This window comes from Mus caroli, unplaced genomic scaffold, assembly GCF_978045245.1.
Source record: "Mus caroli unplaced genomic scaffold, Mus_caroli_1 scaffold_2, whole genome shotgun sequence".
Lineage (NCBI taxonomy): Eukaryota > Metazoa > Chordata > Mammalia > Rodentia > Muridae > Mus > Mus caroli.
The window spans coordinates 48,801,288-48,814,026 of record NW_028227257.1 but is presented as its reverse complement, the minus strand read 5'-3'; the positions used below and the strand labels follow the sequence as shown (position 1 = coordinate 48,814,026).

General features: G+C 49.8%; 1 protein-coding gene across 1 annotated transcript in view; it reads left to right on the top strand.

Annotated features, from left to right (window-relative positions):
* Positions 1–370: 370 nt before the first annotated feature.
* Positions 371–12,739, top strand: part of Hspa12b (heat shock protein family A (Hsp70) member 12B) — an 18,638-nt gene continuing 6,269 nt past the window's right edge. Inside the window, exons 1-7 of the mRNA XM_021152464.3 lie at positions 371–517; positions 6,835–6,894; positions 8,574–8,671; positions 9,636–9,760; positions 11,148–11,334; positions 11,653–11,757; positions 12,080–12,196. Coding sequence (XP_021008123.1) covers positions 6,852–6,894; positions 8,574–8,671; positions 9,636–9,760; positions 11,148–11,334; positions 11,653–11,757; positions 12,080–12,196 — 675 coding nt within the window. The 5' untranslated portion in view covers positions 371–517; positions 6,835–6,851. The remainder of the gene's footprint in view (positions 518–6,834; positions 6,895–8,573; positions 8,672–9,635; positions 9,761–11,147; positions 11,335–11,652; positions 11,758–12,079; positions 12,197–12,739) is intronic.

Genomic DNA, 12,739 nt, shown 5'->3' with positions numbered 1-12,739 from the left:
AGCTTCTGCCTTCACCCTAAGTTCAGACAATCGGGGACGAAAAAGTGTTGAGGAGACTGCAAAGACCTAGGACAGGGTCACCCTCCGTAGGGGACTAGACTCTGGGCAGCAGATGCCAAGGCCCAGCACCAGGGAGGGCAGCTGGGGAAATGCGAGCAGCAAAAGGTCTTTGAGGGTCTGGAATTCTCCGCACACCCTGCTCCTCCCCCTCTGCCTTCTCCCATCCCACCCCTTGTGCTGCTCTCCTAGCAGGGGAGGCACCGCTGGCCCGCTGGCCCACAGCGCTGCTGTGTTGCGAGGGAACTGGGAGGGGCTCAGGCTGGGCCCCCTCGGCTGAGCCCCGCGCAGGCAGGCCCCGCCCCGGCTCGCACATCTGGGCGGCGAGTGAGGCCATCCGGCCTGGGGGAGGGTGCAGAGACGGGCCTGGCGCACGTCGAGGTCCACTGTAGGCTCCTCTGCGGGACTCTGAGCTAGCACCCAGGCGACAAGACCCGGCGGAGCTGTCCGAGGGGCGGAGGTGAGCTGGGGAAGGACCTCTGGGCTTCCCGGAGAGTTGCAGAGGCTGCCCTGGGGAGCTGTGAGCCCACTGGCTGGGTGGGGGCAGATCTGCAAGCTCCTCGAGGAGGCGGGCCCGCTGACCTGGACAGGGGGAGGCAACTGAGCTCTGGCTCCTACCTGGGGCTATGGAACCCCACTGGAGTTTTGGTCTGGAGAAACCGCTGCAGGGGAGATGGGGTGGGGCCTGGCAGGAGAGTCGCTGTGGACTAGGGCCTGCTCACTTAACCAGTTATGGGGACCTGCTGCCTAGGCCAGAAGTGAGACAAGGGGTTGAATGTATTTGTGTCAAGAATTGCCTCAGGAGACGCCAGTCACTGAGATCCAGGGATGTGGGAGAGCGTCAGGGTGATCAGGATGTCAATATTCCAGAGACCTCAGGTTTCTCTCAAAGAGGCTAAGGGTGGGAATCCAAGTTGGGTGGGGTCTGAGCTTCTATAAGGTTAGAGGAGTTATCTGTGGAGTAAGTCTGTTGATGGAGGAAAGAGAAGAAAGGGACACTTATTCAGACTTCCACGAACAGATGGAGCCATGGAGAGTGAAAATTTTCATTGGAGAGAGGGGTCATGGATGAACGGGCATTAGGTGTTGGTGGAACAGAGATTGTGAACTAGTTATTGCCCTGATGATGGATGATTAGGTTACCCAGAGGGGTGGTGCAGGCATAAGAAGCAAAGCTGAGGCAGAGAGGGGACACCCATGGCCATTCCCATCAGCCCTAGCCATCACAGGAGGGAGTGGCCACCTCACTCCACAGCCTTTTCCTGGTCCCCTCTCCTTGAAGTCATCTCCTCATAGGGTGGGACAGCCTTTTGGGTGCCAGTTCTGATCTGATCCTGTGGCCCCAGTTGACCGTAGCCAGCTGACAGTACTGTTGCAATAAAGGGCTGGCAGGGTGCTAGGCTGAGAGGCAGGGTCCCCGAGAAGAAGGACCTGTTAAGATCTGAGTGGGTTCTTTGTTCTCGTGGGCATCATGTAAAAACAAGAAGCCCAGCAAGACACACCTGCAGATTTCTGGAGATCACAGGAATGCATCCTAATCACCCCACGCAAGAAGAGACCCTTGGAGAACTGTGTCCATCGGACAAAAGAATTCTAGGCTACTATGAGATCTGGAGAAGTCTCTGAGTTCCCACTTGGCCACACCCAGTCCTGGTCCTCAATGATTGACAGACCTTGTCTGTCAGACAGCAATCAGGGATGTAGGTCAGGGTGAATCTGAAGAGTCAGTCATGAGGCCAAGAGTTAAGAGCTGCCCATGGGCAGGGCTAAATGGGTCTGGGTCTGGATTTGGCATGCATTTTTTTTCACTGGGAAATGGGGTGACTTTCTGTAAACCAACTTATTCTACTCAGTGACTCTCAAACTCAGATGTTGGCACTGTGAAATTAGAAAGTCCCCGGGATGGGGGTCTGCCTCCATCTGCTTCCAACTCTGTACACTGGCCTAGCTATTGGGAGCTAAGTTGTCCCAAGCCCTCAGTCAGCATTCTCCTCGAGTGTTTTTGAGTGCGTATGCATGGTGCAGTGGGAAGGTCTTGAAGATATACGGGGCACATGTGTATCTTGCACAGCAGGTCCTTTACCACCACCTCTTAGGGACCTGTGGAAACTCTATCACAATGTGTTTCAGTTCCTACCTCTGTCGAAAAGAACTCAGGGTAGGTACAATAAAATTCCCAGTAAGACCCAGTACTAATCCACACAGAGAAGCAAAGGGCACTGTCCACACATGCCCAGCTCCCTGCCTCTTCCTGCACTTGTCATCGCTGGACTTGGTCCTTACAAGCCCAGTGTTACCCATTACACTGAGGTACAGAGAGTGACACACTCAGGTCAGGTGCCATAGTAGGCCATAGTGGAAGGCACAGGCATCTACTTGTGACATGGAATTAAGCCTTAGATTAACAACTCAGTCTTTGTCTCTTGGAAGTTCAAAGTTATTTTCCACCTTCCAATAAGTGTGGCCCAGAAAATCCATCCATCCATCCATTCATCCAAGTGGTTCTCAGCACCTAGCTCAAGTTTATGACAAATGCTCACTCAGTACGTGTTGCAGTGGGCTTTGGTGCAGCAACATGCCAGTAAATATAGTCAGTTCTCTAAGAAAGAGAAAAGCCTGATTCGTAGTTTTTGCCAATTTCTTCAGTGTAAATATTCCTAGCATGGCTGCTTTCGAGCTAACATTACTTTGTAAGTGGATGTACAATAAAGTTCCATTGTCAGCTCTGGAGAGTTTGTGGTATCCAGCTATAGCGGACCCTCTCGCCCTGAGCTGGGCACTGCCCTGACTCCCCAGGTTCTTATGGGTCCCTCCATTAGCTCTGCCTTTTCTCGGCATCATCCCAGAGTCACAACCCTCATCCTTCCTCAATCCGACCCTGGAGCAGCCTCTCCGAGAGTCTAGAAATCTCCATGGTGCTGACCACACAGGTGTACCCTGGATAGACAGGAGTCTATGAGAATCTGGCTGCCTTTCCATGATGGGTGTGTTCAGATGGTGTGTGAGCAAGGGTGTGCATGGGTGTGCCACTGCCGGGCTCTGTGTCTGCCTGTGTTCTGTTAACAAAACTTCCTGATACAGAGAGCAGCCTCCACCTTTGTTTAAAGGAGTAGCCAGGCTCACAGATAAGAGCAGTCGCCCATGTTTTGCAGGCCACCAAACATGGAGAACACTTGAATGTTAATTAAATGATAAGGAGAATCTGAATTACCCTAGAAATCTCATTAAAATATAGGTTCTGGTTGGCAGTGGTGGCCCATGCCTTTAATCCTAGCACTTGAGAGGCAGAGGTGGGCAGATCTCTGAATTTGAGGCCAGCCTGGTCTACAGAGCAAGTTTCAAGGCAGCCAGAGCTATACAAAGAAACTGTCTCAGAAAGAAACAAGAAAGAAAGAAAGAAAGAAAGAAAGAAAGAAAGAAAGAAAGAAAGAAAGAAAGAAAGAAAGGGAAGAAGAGAGAGACAAAGAAAGAGAGAAAGAGTAAGAAAGAAAAGGAAGAAAGAAAAGGAAGGAAGAAAGAAGGAAAGAAAAGAGAGAGAGAAAGAAAGAAAGAAAGAAAAAGAAAGAAAGAAAGAAAGAAAGAAAGAAAGAAAGAAAGAAAGAAAGAAAGAAAGAAAGAAAGAAAAGGAAGGAAGAGGGAGGGAGGGGAGGGAGAGGGAGAGCTGTTTGGACTCAGCAGGTCAGCAGTGGAGTCTGCATTACTACAAGCCCCTGGATAGGACAGTGCTGCTGAGCTGGAGGAACTTGCATAGGGCTTGGGCCCTAGACTCTAACAAGTTCAAGCTCAAATACCTCCCATGTTAGGAACCAAACTATAACCATGGCTTATAATAATTATATTTATAATCTAATAGTAATTAATAAATAACCGTGGGCCATAAATCAACTTGGACCAGCAAGCTGACTCGTGAGGTAAAAGCACACCAACCGGACAACTTAAGTTGATCCCTTGAGTTCACGGAAAGGTGGGAGGGGAGACGGGACTCCCAGAAGTTGTCCCCTGTGACCACAGACGTGTGTGCCCCATATTTAACTTCTCCCCTCTAAAATAATAATTAGAAATTTTAAAATGTGTTTTAAAATGAAAATTCATGAACACATAACCTTCCTTGCTTCCATCCAGGTCCTCATGTCTGCCCTGCTCGGCCAAGCTTGTCTGGTCTCTTTTGCTCGGCTTTATCTGGGGTTATCTGTCTGGGGCCAGGAGGACAGGTGTTTGCTATCTTAAGGACTTCATTAAGTTTTTTACTTATTTGTCTATTTTCTTTGTGTGAGTATTCTACCTGCATGTGTGCCTGTGCACCACATGTGTGCCTGATGCCCACAGAAGTCAGAGGAGGGCTGGATCTCCTGTAGCTGGAGTTGTGAGAGCCACCGTATAGGTGCTGAGAACAGAACCCAGGTCCTCTATAAGAACAACAAATGCTCTTAACTGTTGGGCCATCTCTCTAGTTTGTTTAAAGACTTCTTAAAATCATGTAGCCTCACCCTCTTCTCTTATTGGGCTTGTCATGGTCCTCGCTCAGCCTACTTCCACATGCCCAGCCTCCAGGTGATCTTTCTCCTCCTTCCCTCCTATTCTTCCTTCTAGACTCCCATGGCAACGCCTCTCTAATGCATACCTCCAACTCACAGACTTCTCCCCATCCCCAGACTATACATCTGATTGCTTGTTTTTTTACCTCCATTTGAAACTGTATGCACACTCTGCTCCTTTCCCCTGTCTGCTGTCTGCAGCCTGTCTTCTCTATCTTCCCCTCCATCCCCCAGCTAAAGGCACACAAGTTTTCTACTATGGCTCACTTAACAGATCTGATTAGTTCTGCTGATTCAAACCACTGTCCCTGAAATGTCTCCACTCATTCTGAGGTGCACATACACTGTCACCTGTAGCCTGGAGACCCACGACGACCAGGCTGTTTTCCCACCTCCATGTGTTCTCCTGCAGCCAGAGGCACCAAACTGCAAATGTGATCGTGCTCCATCTGACCCTGCAACTTCCAAACCTCCAAGATTTCCTGTTGTCCTTCACATAAAACCGAGTCTAAAGGAGGGCCCAGCCCAGGTCTCTCCCACAGTGACGTCATATTCACATCCTTACTATGCCTAGCATTGTCAACCTTACTTTCTGATGCTTATCTGATCACGGTCACCTGAGTCTCCAGAACAGGCACAGATCACAGTTTCCTGAACCATAGCAGGCGATCCCATTCTGAAGATTCCTGACTAAACAGACCATATGAAAATTCGGCAACAATAAGTTTGCCGAATGCCCAAAGACCAAAATTTACTTCAAAATCAAAATCTGAATGAATCTGCTTGTCTCTGGCAGTGCTGGCCCGCAGCAGCCTTGGTCCTGAAGACAAGGCACCCTTTGCACCATGCATGCCCGTCCACACTTGCTAGTGGAAGCTGACAGAAACACCTCAGTTCAGATTAGAGGCTGTTCTGAGATAGGAGTAACAGTGTTTTTACTGTACATACAAACTTGTGTAACTCTTACATGACTCCTTATAGAAACATGCTGGTTTAATTACAGAAAACAAACACTTTTAACATTCTACCAGCTTCCCTCGGGATAAGCATCACTGGATTGCATTAAGTTAGAAAAAAAATGGTGGGTTTCTTTTGTTGTTTTTGCTTTTTAAAGGATGTTTGATTTTTATGACATTTTACTTCATGTATAGATATTTTTGCCTTCATGTGCTTATCTGTGCATCACTTTCATGCCTGGTGCCCCCAGACGCCAGGAAAGGGCATCAGATTCCCCCGGAACTGGAGCTACAGACGGTTGTGAACTGCCGTGTGGGTGCTGGGAATTGACCCCTGCTCCTCTAAGAGCAGCTGTTAAGCACTGGGCTGTCTCTCCAGCCATGATGATGTCTGATTTTAAAGATCACTGCTTGAGTGGCTGAGCTGAGTTTCGTTGAAAATAAATAAATGAATGAATTTTGACTTGAGATTAGAACAGAATTTCCTGCAGATTCTGAAATGGAATTAAAAATACTTCTGTCATTTTGTCCTGTATACTTATGTGAAGCAGTGTGCTTAGCTTGACCGTTATAAAATCAAAATATCAGTCAGCTCTGACAAATGTTGAGGATACTTTACATCCTGCAATATTAAATGTTCAGCCAATATTTATTTATGTATTGGTTTCCTTGAGACAGGTGTCATGTGTTGTAGACTACCCTTCAACTTGACATGTAGCTAAGGTGAACCTGCATCCCTGATCATCCTGTGTCCACCGTCCAAGTGCTGAGAGTAGAGGCGTGAGCCACCATGCCTTGCTATGATTTAATTTTCTATGTAAAAAAAGAAGCAAGCATATTCATCTCATTACTATTCAAATTTTTTCCATCCATCTTTAGTAAATGATGAAAATATGTGTGCATATGAGTGTGTGTATATCTATACACATACACACACACATATATATATATACATATATATATGTATATGTATATATACATGTACATACATACATGTAGTTCCTACAGAGCAACAATCACTTTTGAGCAAGCCTGGCCTATAGAGACTGAGCTTTAAACGATATAAAGGAATTTGATTAGGTATGATAACAGAACTGTTAGGTGGTTTTCAAAATGTGGTGACACCTTTATCTCCAAGAGAGACACTCTCGAGAGTTTCTAGGAGAAAAGATATGATGCCGGGGATTAGTGTCAGGGGACCCTGGAACAGAGTAAAGAAATAGCAGGAATAGTGAAAGAGCAGCGGAGAAGGAAGTCTCATTTTGCTTGTTTGTTCTTGTCCACAGCTACAGAGACTGCAAGGATGCTGACTGTTCCGGAAATGGGCCTGCAAGGGCTGTATATCAGTAAGACCCCTTCTGCTCACCCCACTTGCCTCCGAATGCAGACTACAGGCTGCTGCCCCTGTTGCCTCTCTCAGCACAGGATCCTGAGAGCCATTCTATAAATTCCACTGTGTGTGTGTGTGTGTGTGTGTGTGTGTGTGTGTGTAGTGTGGTGTGTGCACATGTGCATGCACATGTGTGCAGGGGTGGCCTATATATACAAAGTATCCGTTCAGAGACCTCTGAGTGTGTGCACATGCATCCTCTTGTCTGTATGAAAAGGCCTGGCATATGCCTTGTGCAAGTGTCTGCATGGGACCCTTTGTGAGTGTGCAGGTGGATCCTGTGCACAGCACAGCACCTGTGTGATGTGAGTGGCCTGCAGGTGAGCCTGTGCGCTCTGAACCCCACACATCTGCTCTCATCTGAGTGTAGGCTTTATGCTCTCTGCAGGGTGGGAGGCCAGCAGGCAGGAGGAACACTCCTCAGGAAGTCCATTCACAAAGACCTGGTGGGCTGGGCCCTTCCTTCCTGCCTCCCTTCCCAGGATCAAGCCACAGCAACTGCCTCTTACATTAGAGCTGACAGCAGGGCCTAGTCTGTACTGGACGCCCAAGGGAGGGGATATTGAACCATAGTTTTCCTGACCCTGTTTGTCTGATACCCAGACACACTGCAGCTGTGCCCAGGCACTTTGTACAGACCCACACATAACATGCCTGGGCTATCACAGGACCACTGCCAAGGATCACTTAGTTGGGCTGAGGGAGCACAGCCTGCGGTGGCCCAGGATACAGCCAATCAGACCCACTGACAAGGGTCTTTGTGCCGGACCCCGCCACTTCTATTGCCAGCCTTCCTAGCCCCATCCGTTGATACCAGGGTCTCGGTACCATCCCATCCTATGACCCTTAGCAAAACTTAACATGATGGTGACTAGTGATTTGGTAGACAGGTGTCCCGCTAGGCTGGCCTTTCTGTCCCACAAGTGTTTGATTCAAACCAGACCTGAGACCCTCCTGGAGACTGCTCTGCTTCCCAGCCCAGGCCTGGCCCTTCAGGGCGCTCTCAGGAACGCTCCTGCCCCCAGCACTAATGTGAGTGTATGCGTGTGTGCTGGGACAGGAAATCAAACTTCCTGGTGCTGTGGATATCCCCAGACACAGAGTTGGGCAGGAGGTAGATGCTGCCTTCCCCTCTGGTCCTGTCTGTTCCTTTGGGGGGTAGGGAAGCTCCCTCAAGTCCTGATTAGAACCATGTGGCCCAACTTAATAGCAGAAAGGAACAGCCAGCCTCTGAGCCAAATGTCCCATGTCACAGCATCTGTAGTTCCCTTTAGTCCTGCTACAGGAGCCCACCTGCCCATCGCTCCTGCCTGCTCATCTCTAGACTCTGTCTTTCGCTACAAAATGCTTCCATGCCTCTCCTGTTCCTCTTTGTGCTTAAAGGGGAATTGGGAAACTATGCCCAGGTGATATATAAATCAGCATCCAGGGAGACGGTTGCTTCTGGCTGATCCAGGCAGGCACAGAGACTCTAACCCTGTGTCATGTATGCCCTTCCTACCCACCCCCTCCAGTCTTACTTCCTGAGCAAATGGCCCTTAGCCTCAGCCAGGCTCAGTGAGAACAGATAGAACCCTTATTCCAGACTCCTGCCTCCCAGATTGCTTTGGGTGATTTGACCTCTCTCTCCTATAGGCTCTAGCCCAGAGAGGTCCCCGGTGCCCAGCCCTCCCGGCTCCCCGAGGACCCAGGAAAGCTGTGGTATCGCTCCCCTCACGCCTTCACAGTCTCCAGTAAGCCCTGACTGGGAATTTGGGTGGTAGTGGTATGGATGGTATGGAGGAGGGCTGTGCCTGGCAGAGCGGTGACAGAGACAAGGCTGGGGAAGTGTGATAAGGAAAGAGCCTCCCTGTCCCTGTTCCTCTGGCACCCAGACACACTACAACTGTGCCCAGGCACCTCCACATACGTACCTGGCTTATCACAGGACCTCTGTCAGGGATCACTCGGCTGGTCTAGTGATTGTGCACCCCCACCCCCCAAAGCCTTGGGCTCTAGACGTAACAATGAGGGAGCACTGAAACAGAAGCTCTAACTTGCTCCAACTGCTCTTTGTAGCAGGATGGCTCCTGGAAGCCCTTGTAGTTGACCTGTTTAGGCAGCATGTGACTTTCCTAGGCCCTCAGAGGACTGCTTCTGCCAACCAGGGCCTAACAGACTCTAAATCCCATCACAGGGAGATGTATAGCGTTAAAAATGTTTAAAAACTGCACAGTTGAAGTTTCTAAGACATGGCCCCTCTCTCCACAGCTTTCTTGGATTACCTCCCCTATATGGCTTTGTCCTGGTCATCCAGCTTGGTGTTCCTCTTGTTCTCAGGGAACCCAGACCTAGCTTGGGAGAGAAGTGCAGACAACCCTACACAGGGATGGGGCCCTTCCTCTCTTCCAGTTTGTGCTATAAAAACAGGAGGTCAAAGATGCACATCCATATATTAGAAGGCAGCCCAGAAGAGCAAATTGCTCCCAGCTTGGGGAAGGCTAGTAGCAGACTGTGAAATGGCTGAGGGTCATGGCTACCTGATAGGCCTTAGACCTTCAGAGCTGGGAGTACATAGCTGGGTCTCAGCCTGGAGGTGGACTGTAAAACCAGGAAGGAGTGCCAGTGGAACTGGGTCAAAGCTGCTTTGGGCCACAGGCAGTGAAGGGGAGGCAGTTCTGTTAGCTGTTGTCTGACTTTTAGGTCTTGTACTTGCAGAAGCCAGAGGCCCGAGCTCCACAGCAGGCTTCCTTCTCTGTGGTTGTGGCCATCGACTTTGGGACCACATCCAGTGGCTATGCCTTTAGCTTTGCTAGTGACCCTGAGGCCATTCACATGATGAGGTATGGGCAGCTGGACTGGGAGACTGGGCTGAAGGAGGGACTTCAAATTCTGGTATAGGCCTGCTCTTAGAAATAATCATGGAACAGGGGGCTGGAGAGATAGCTCAGCGGTTAAGAGCACCAACTGCTCTTCTGAAGGTCCTGAGTTCATATCCCAGCAACACAGAAAGAGATGTGGTGGCTCACAACCATCTGTAACAAGATCTGAGGCCCTCTTCTGGTGTGTCTGAAGACAGTTACAGTGTACTTAGATATAATAATAAATAAATCTTTTTTTTAAAAAAACCACGGGACAGGGTCTTATCAGAGCCCTTTGCATATCTCTAGCACTCCTCATTAGCCAAAAGGCTAAAGAATAGACCTCGAGTCTGAGCTTCAGCGTTATTTAGAGTACTCCTACCCACTACAGGAATGTTGCATTTCATGAATTTATTTTTATTTGCAGGGCTGGACATCAAACCCATAGACACAAACATGCTACACAGTAGTCTTGGACTATATCCCCAACCCAGAGCTTTAATTTGGGGGTGTATGTTTTAACTGTGTGTAGATATGTATAGTGTATATTTGTGCACATGCACATGCATATTAAGGCCAGAGGCTAACGGGTATCTTCCTCTGTCATTCTGCTCCTTGTTTTATTGACACAGGGCCTCTCACCTATGGACTAGACTAGGCTGGCTGTGGAGCTCTGGAGACCCACTGATCCCCACGCCCCACCCCTCCTCCCAGTGACAGGGTTATAGATGCCATCATGCCCAGCCTAGGCTCCAAAAATAATAGGAAGGGAGGGAAGGAGGGAGGGGGAGAGGGAGGGAGGGAGGGAGGGAAAAAACAAAGGAAGGAGTCATAAAAGACCTTGAAGTAATTTGGCCTTGAAAAACAACCTTGAGGACTACACAGTGACTGGCCTAGAGATGGCTTCTGCTTGGGTCCCAGGAAAACACACCAGAAGGCCAGGCACAGGCTATTGAACAGTAGCTTGTTGTTGCTCATAATAGTTTGGAGGAGAGGTCAAATGGGGCACCCTGCCCAGAGGTCTCTCAGGGCCCTTGGATAATTGGGATCTCAGGGACAGCATTTATAGAGGGATCTAAATAGGCACCTTTCGATTTTCATGAGACCCTAAGAGATATGCACTATTATAATTCAGGGGGATGGGGTTGAGAAATGGTGTCACTCTTTAGTCTGGGCTGGCAGTCATTCCTCCTCAGCCTCCCGAATGCTGGAATTACAGTCACACTCCCACTTCCAATATTTTCCTTTTACAGATGGGAAAAAGTCCAGGGAAGTTATGTCCTGCTCTTGGTCACACAATGGCCCCAGGGCCAGCACCCAACTGAAAGAAGGTCGCCTCTGGCTCTCCTGACTGCCTTTGTCTTCACAGGAAATGGGAGGGAGGGGACCCAGGCGTGGCCCACCAGAAGACCCCCACTTGCCTGCTGCTGACCCCAGAAGGCATCTTTCACAGTTTTGGCTACACTGCCCGTGACTACTACCATGACCTAGACCCTGAGGAGGCTCGGGACTGGCTCTACTTTGAGAAGTTTAAGATGAAGATTCACAGTGCCACTGTGAGCCCATGTGGCCAGGCTCCTGCTAGGGAGGTGGAACTGAGAAGGGAGCAGGACATAGCTAAAGGGCCAGAGGAATGGCCCAATTAGGGGCCAGAGGGTGGGGTAGCGGCAGGACAGACGGCAAGACTCCCGTTGTGGGTTTTGTGAGGATGGGTCAGGGGAGCAAGAGGCAAAACTAAAGACTAGGGGCAGAGCTAATGTGAGACAGACAGAAGAGGATGAGAAGCAAGGGACAGGGGTGAGTATTGGGAGGAACTCATCAGGAAACAGGGCAGCGCTATGGCCTCCTATAGAATGGCCCTGTGTCTCTGCCAGGATCTCACCTTGAAGACCCAGCTTGAGGCAGTAAATGGGAAGAAGATGCTGGCTCTGGAAGTGTTTGCCCATGCCCTCCGTTTCTTCAAGGAGCACGCCCTTCAGGTGTGTTGCTCTTCCCAACCCACTGACTGGCATGGGGACACCCTAGCCCCCTATTCCCATCCTCTCCCCTCATCCCACCCTGTGTCCAGATGACGAGTGGCCACTGCCAGGTCACAGCCCATCTCCAGTCCCCTGTCCTGTCTCTTCGAACTTGGACTTGGGCCACCCAGCTTAAGGGAGGTCAGACTTCTCACTCCTACGACAGCTTTCCCCAAGTTGGCAAGCCCTCACTGTGGCTTCATTAGTCCTTCCAGCTCCCAGGGAGAGCTGAAAATTATTCAGGCCATCCCCTTATCCCCCAACCCCCTTACCCCCATTGCAGGAGCTGAGAGAGCAGAGCGAGTGCATGCTTGAGAAGGGTGCTGTGCGCTGGGTGCTGACAGTACCTGCCATCTGGAAACAACCGGCTAAACAGTTCATGAGAGAGGCAGCCTACCTGGTAAGAACTGTGCCCTACCCCCACCCAAGATGCTCCTGGGTGTAGCCCATACCTCATCTACCCTTCAAATTGGAGGACTACAAGATCGTTGTGTAAAGATATTCACCATTCCCTTGCTGGGACTTTGGGGGCTGTCATCCCACCCCAGAGGGTGGGGGACACTGTAAAAACAAGAGCAACAGGACAAGAGGTATAGTCCTAGCAGAGCCCAAGATAAGGAGTACTGTTCATGTAGTCTGTTGAAGATGGACTCTTGGGAAGGGACAAAGGATGGAGGAATCGGGACCAGGAAGTTCTGAGCAAGGATGTAATCTTGCTGGAGTCTAGCTCCAGCCCTGTTTCACAGGATGCCACAGATAGGCAACTGTAGTGCTGAACTGGTCACAGTGAGGCCAACTGCGAGCTGTCTTCCAACCACAGAGAATGTGGGGTTCAGACACCACCCTCTCCAGTGGGGACAGAGAGGTCTCACAGAGCAAGTTGGGTTGCTTGGCTCTGCCCTTGGGGCCTTGAGGAACAAACCCCTAGGAGATTCAAAAGGCT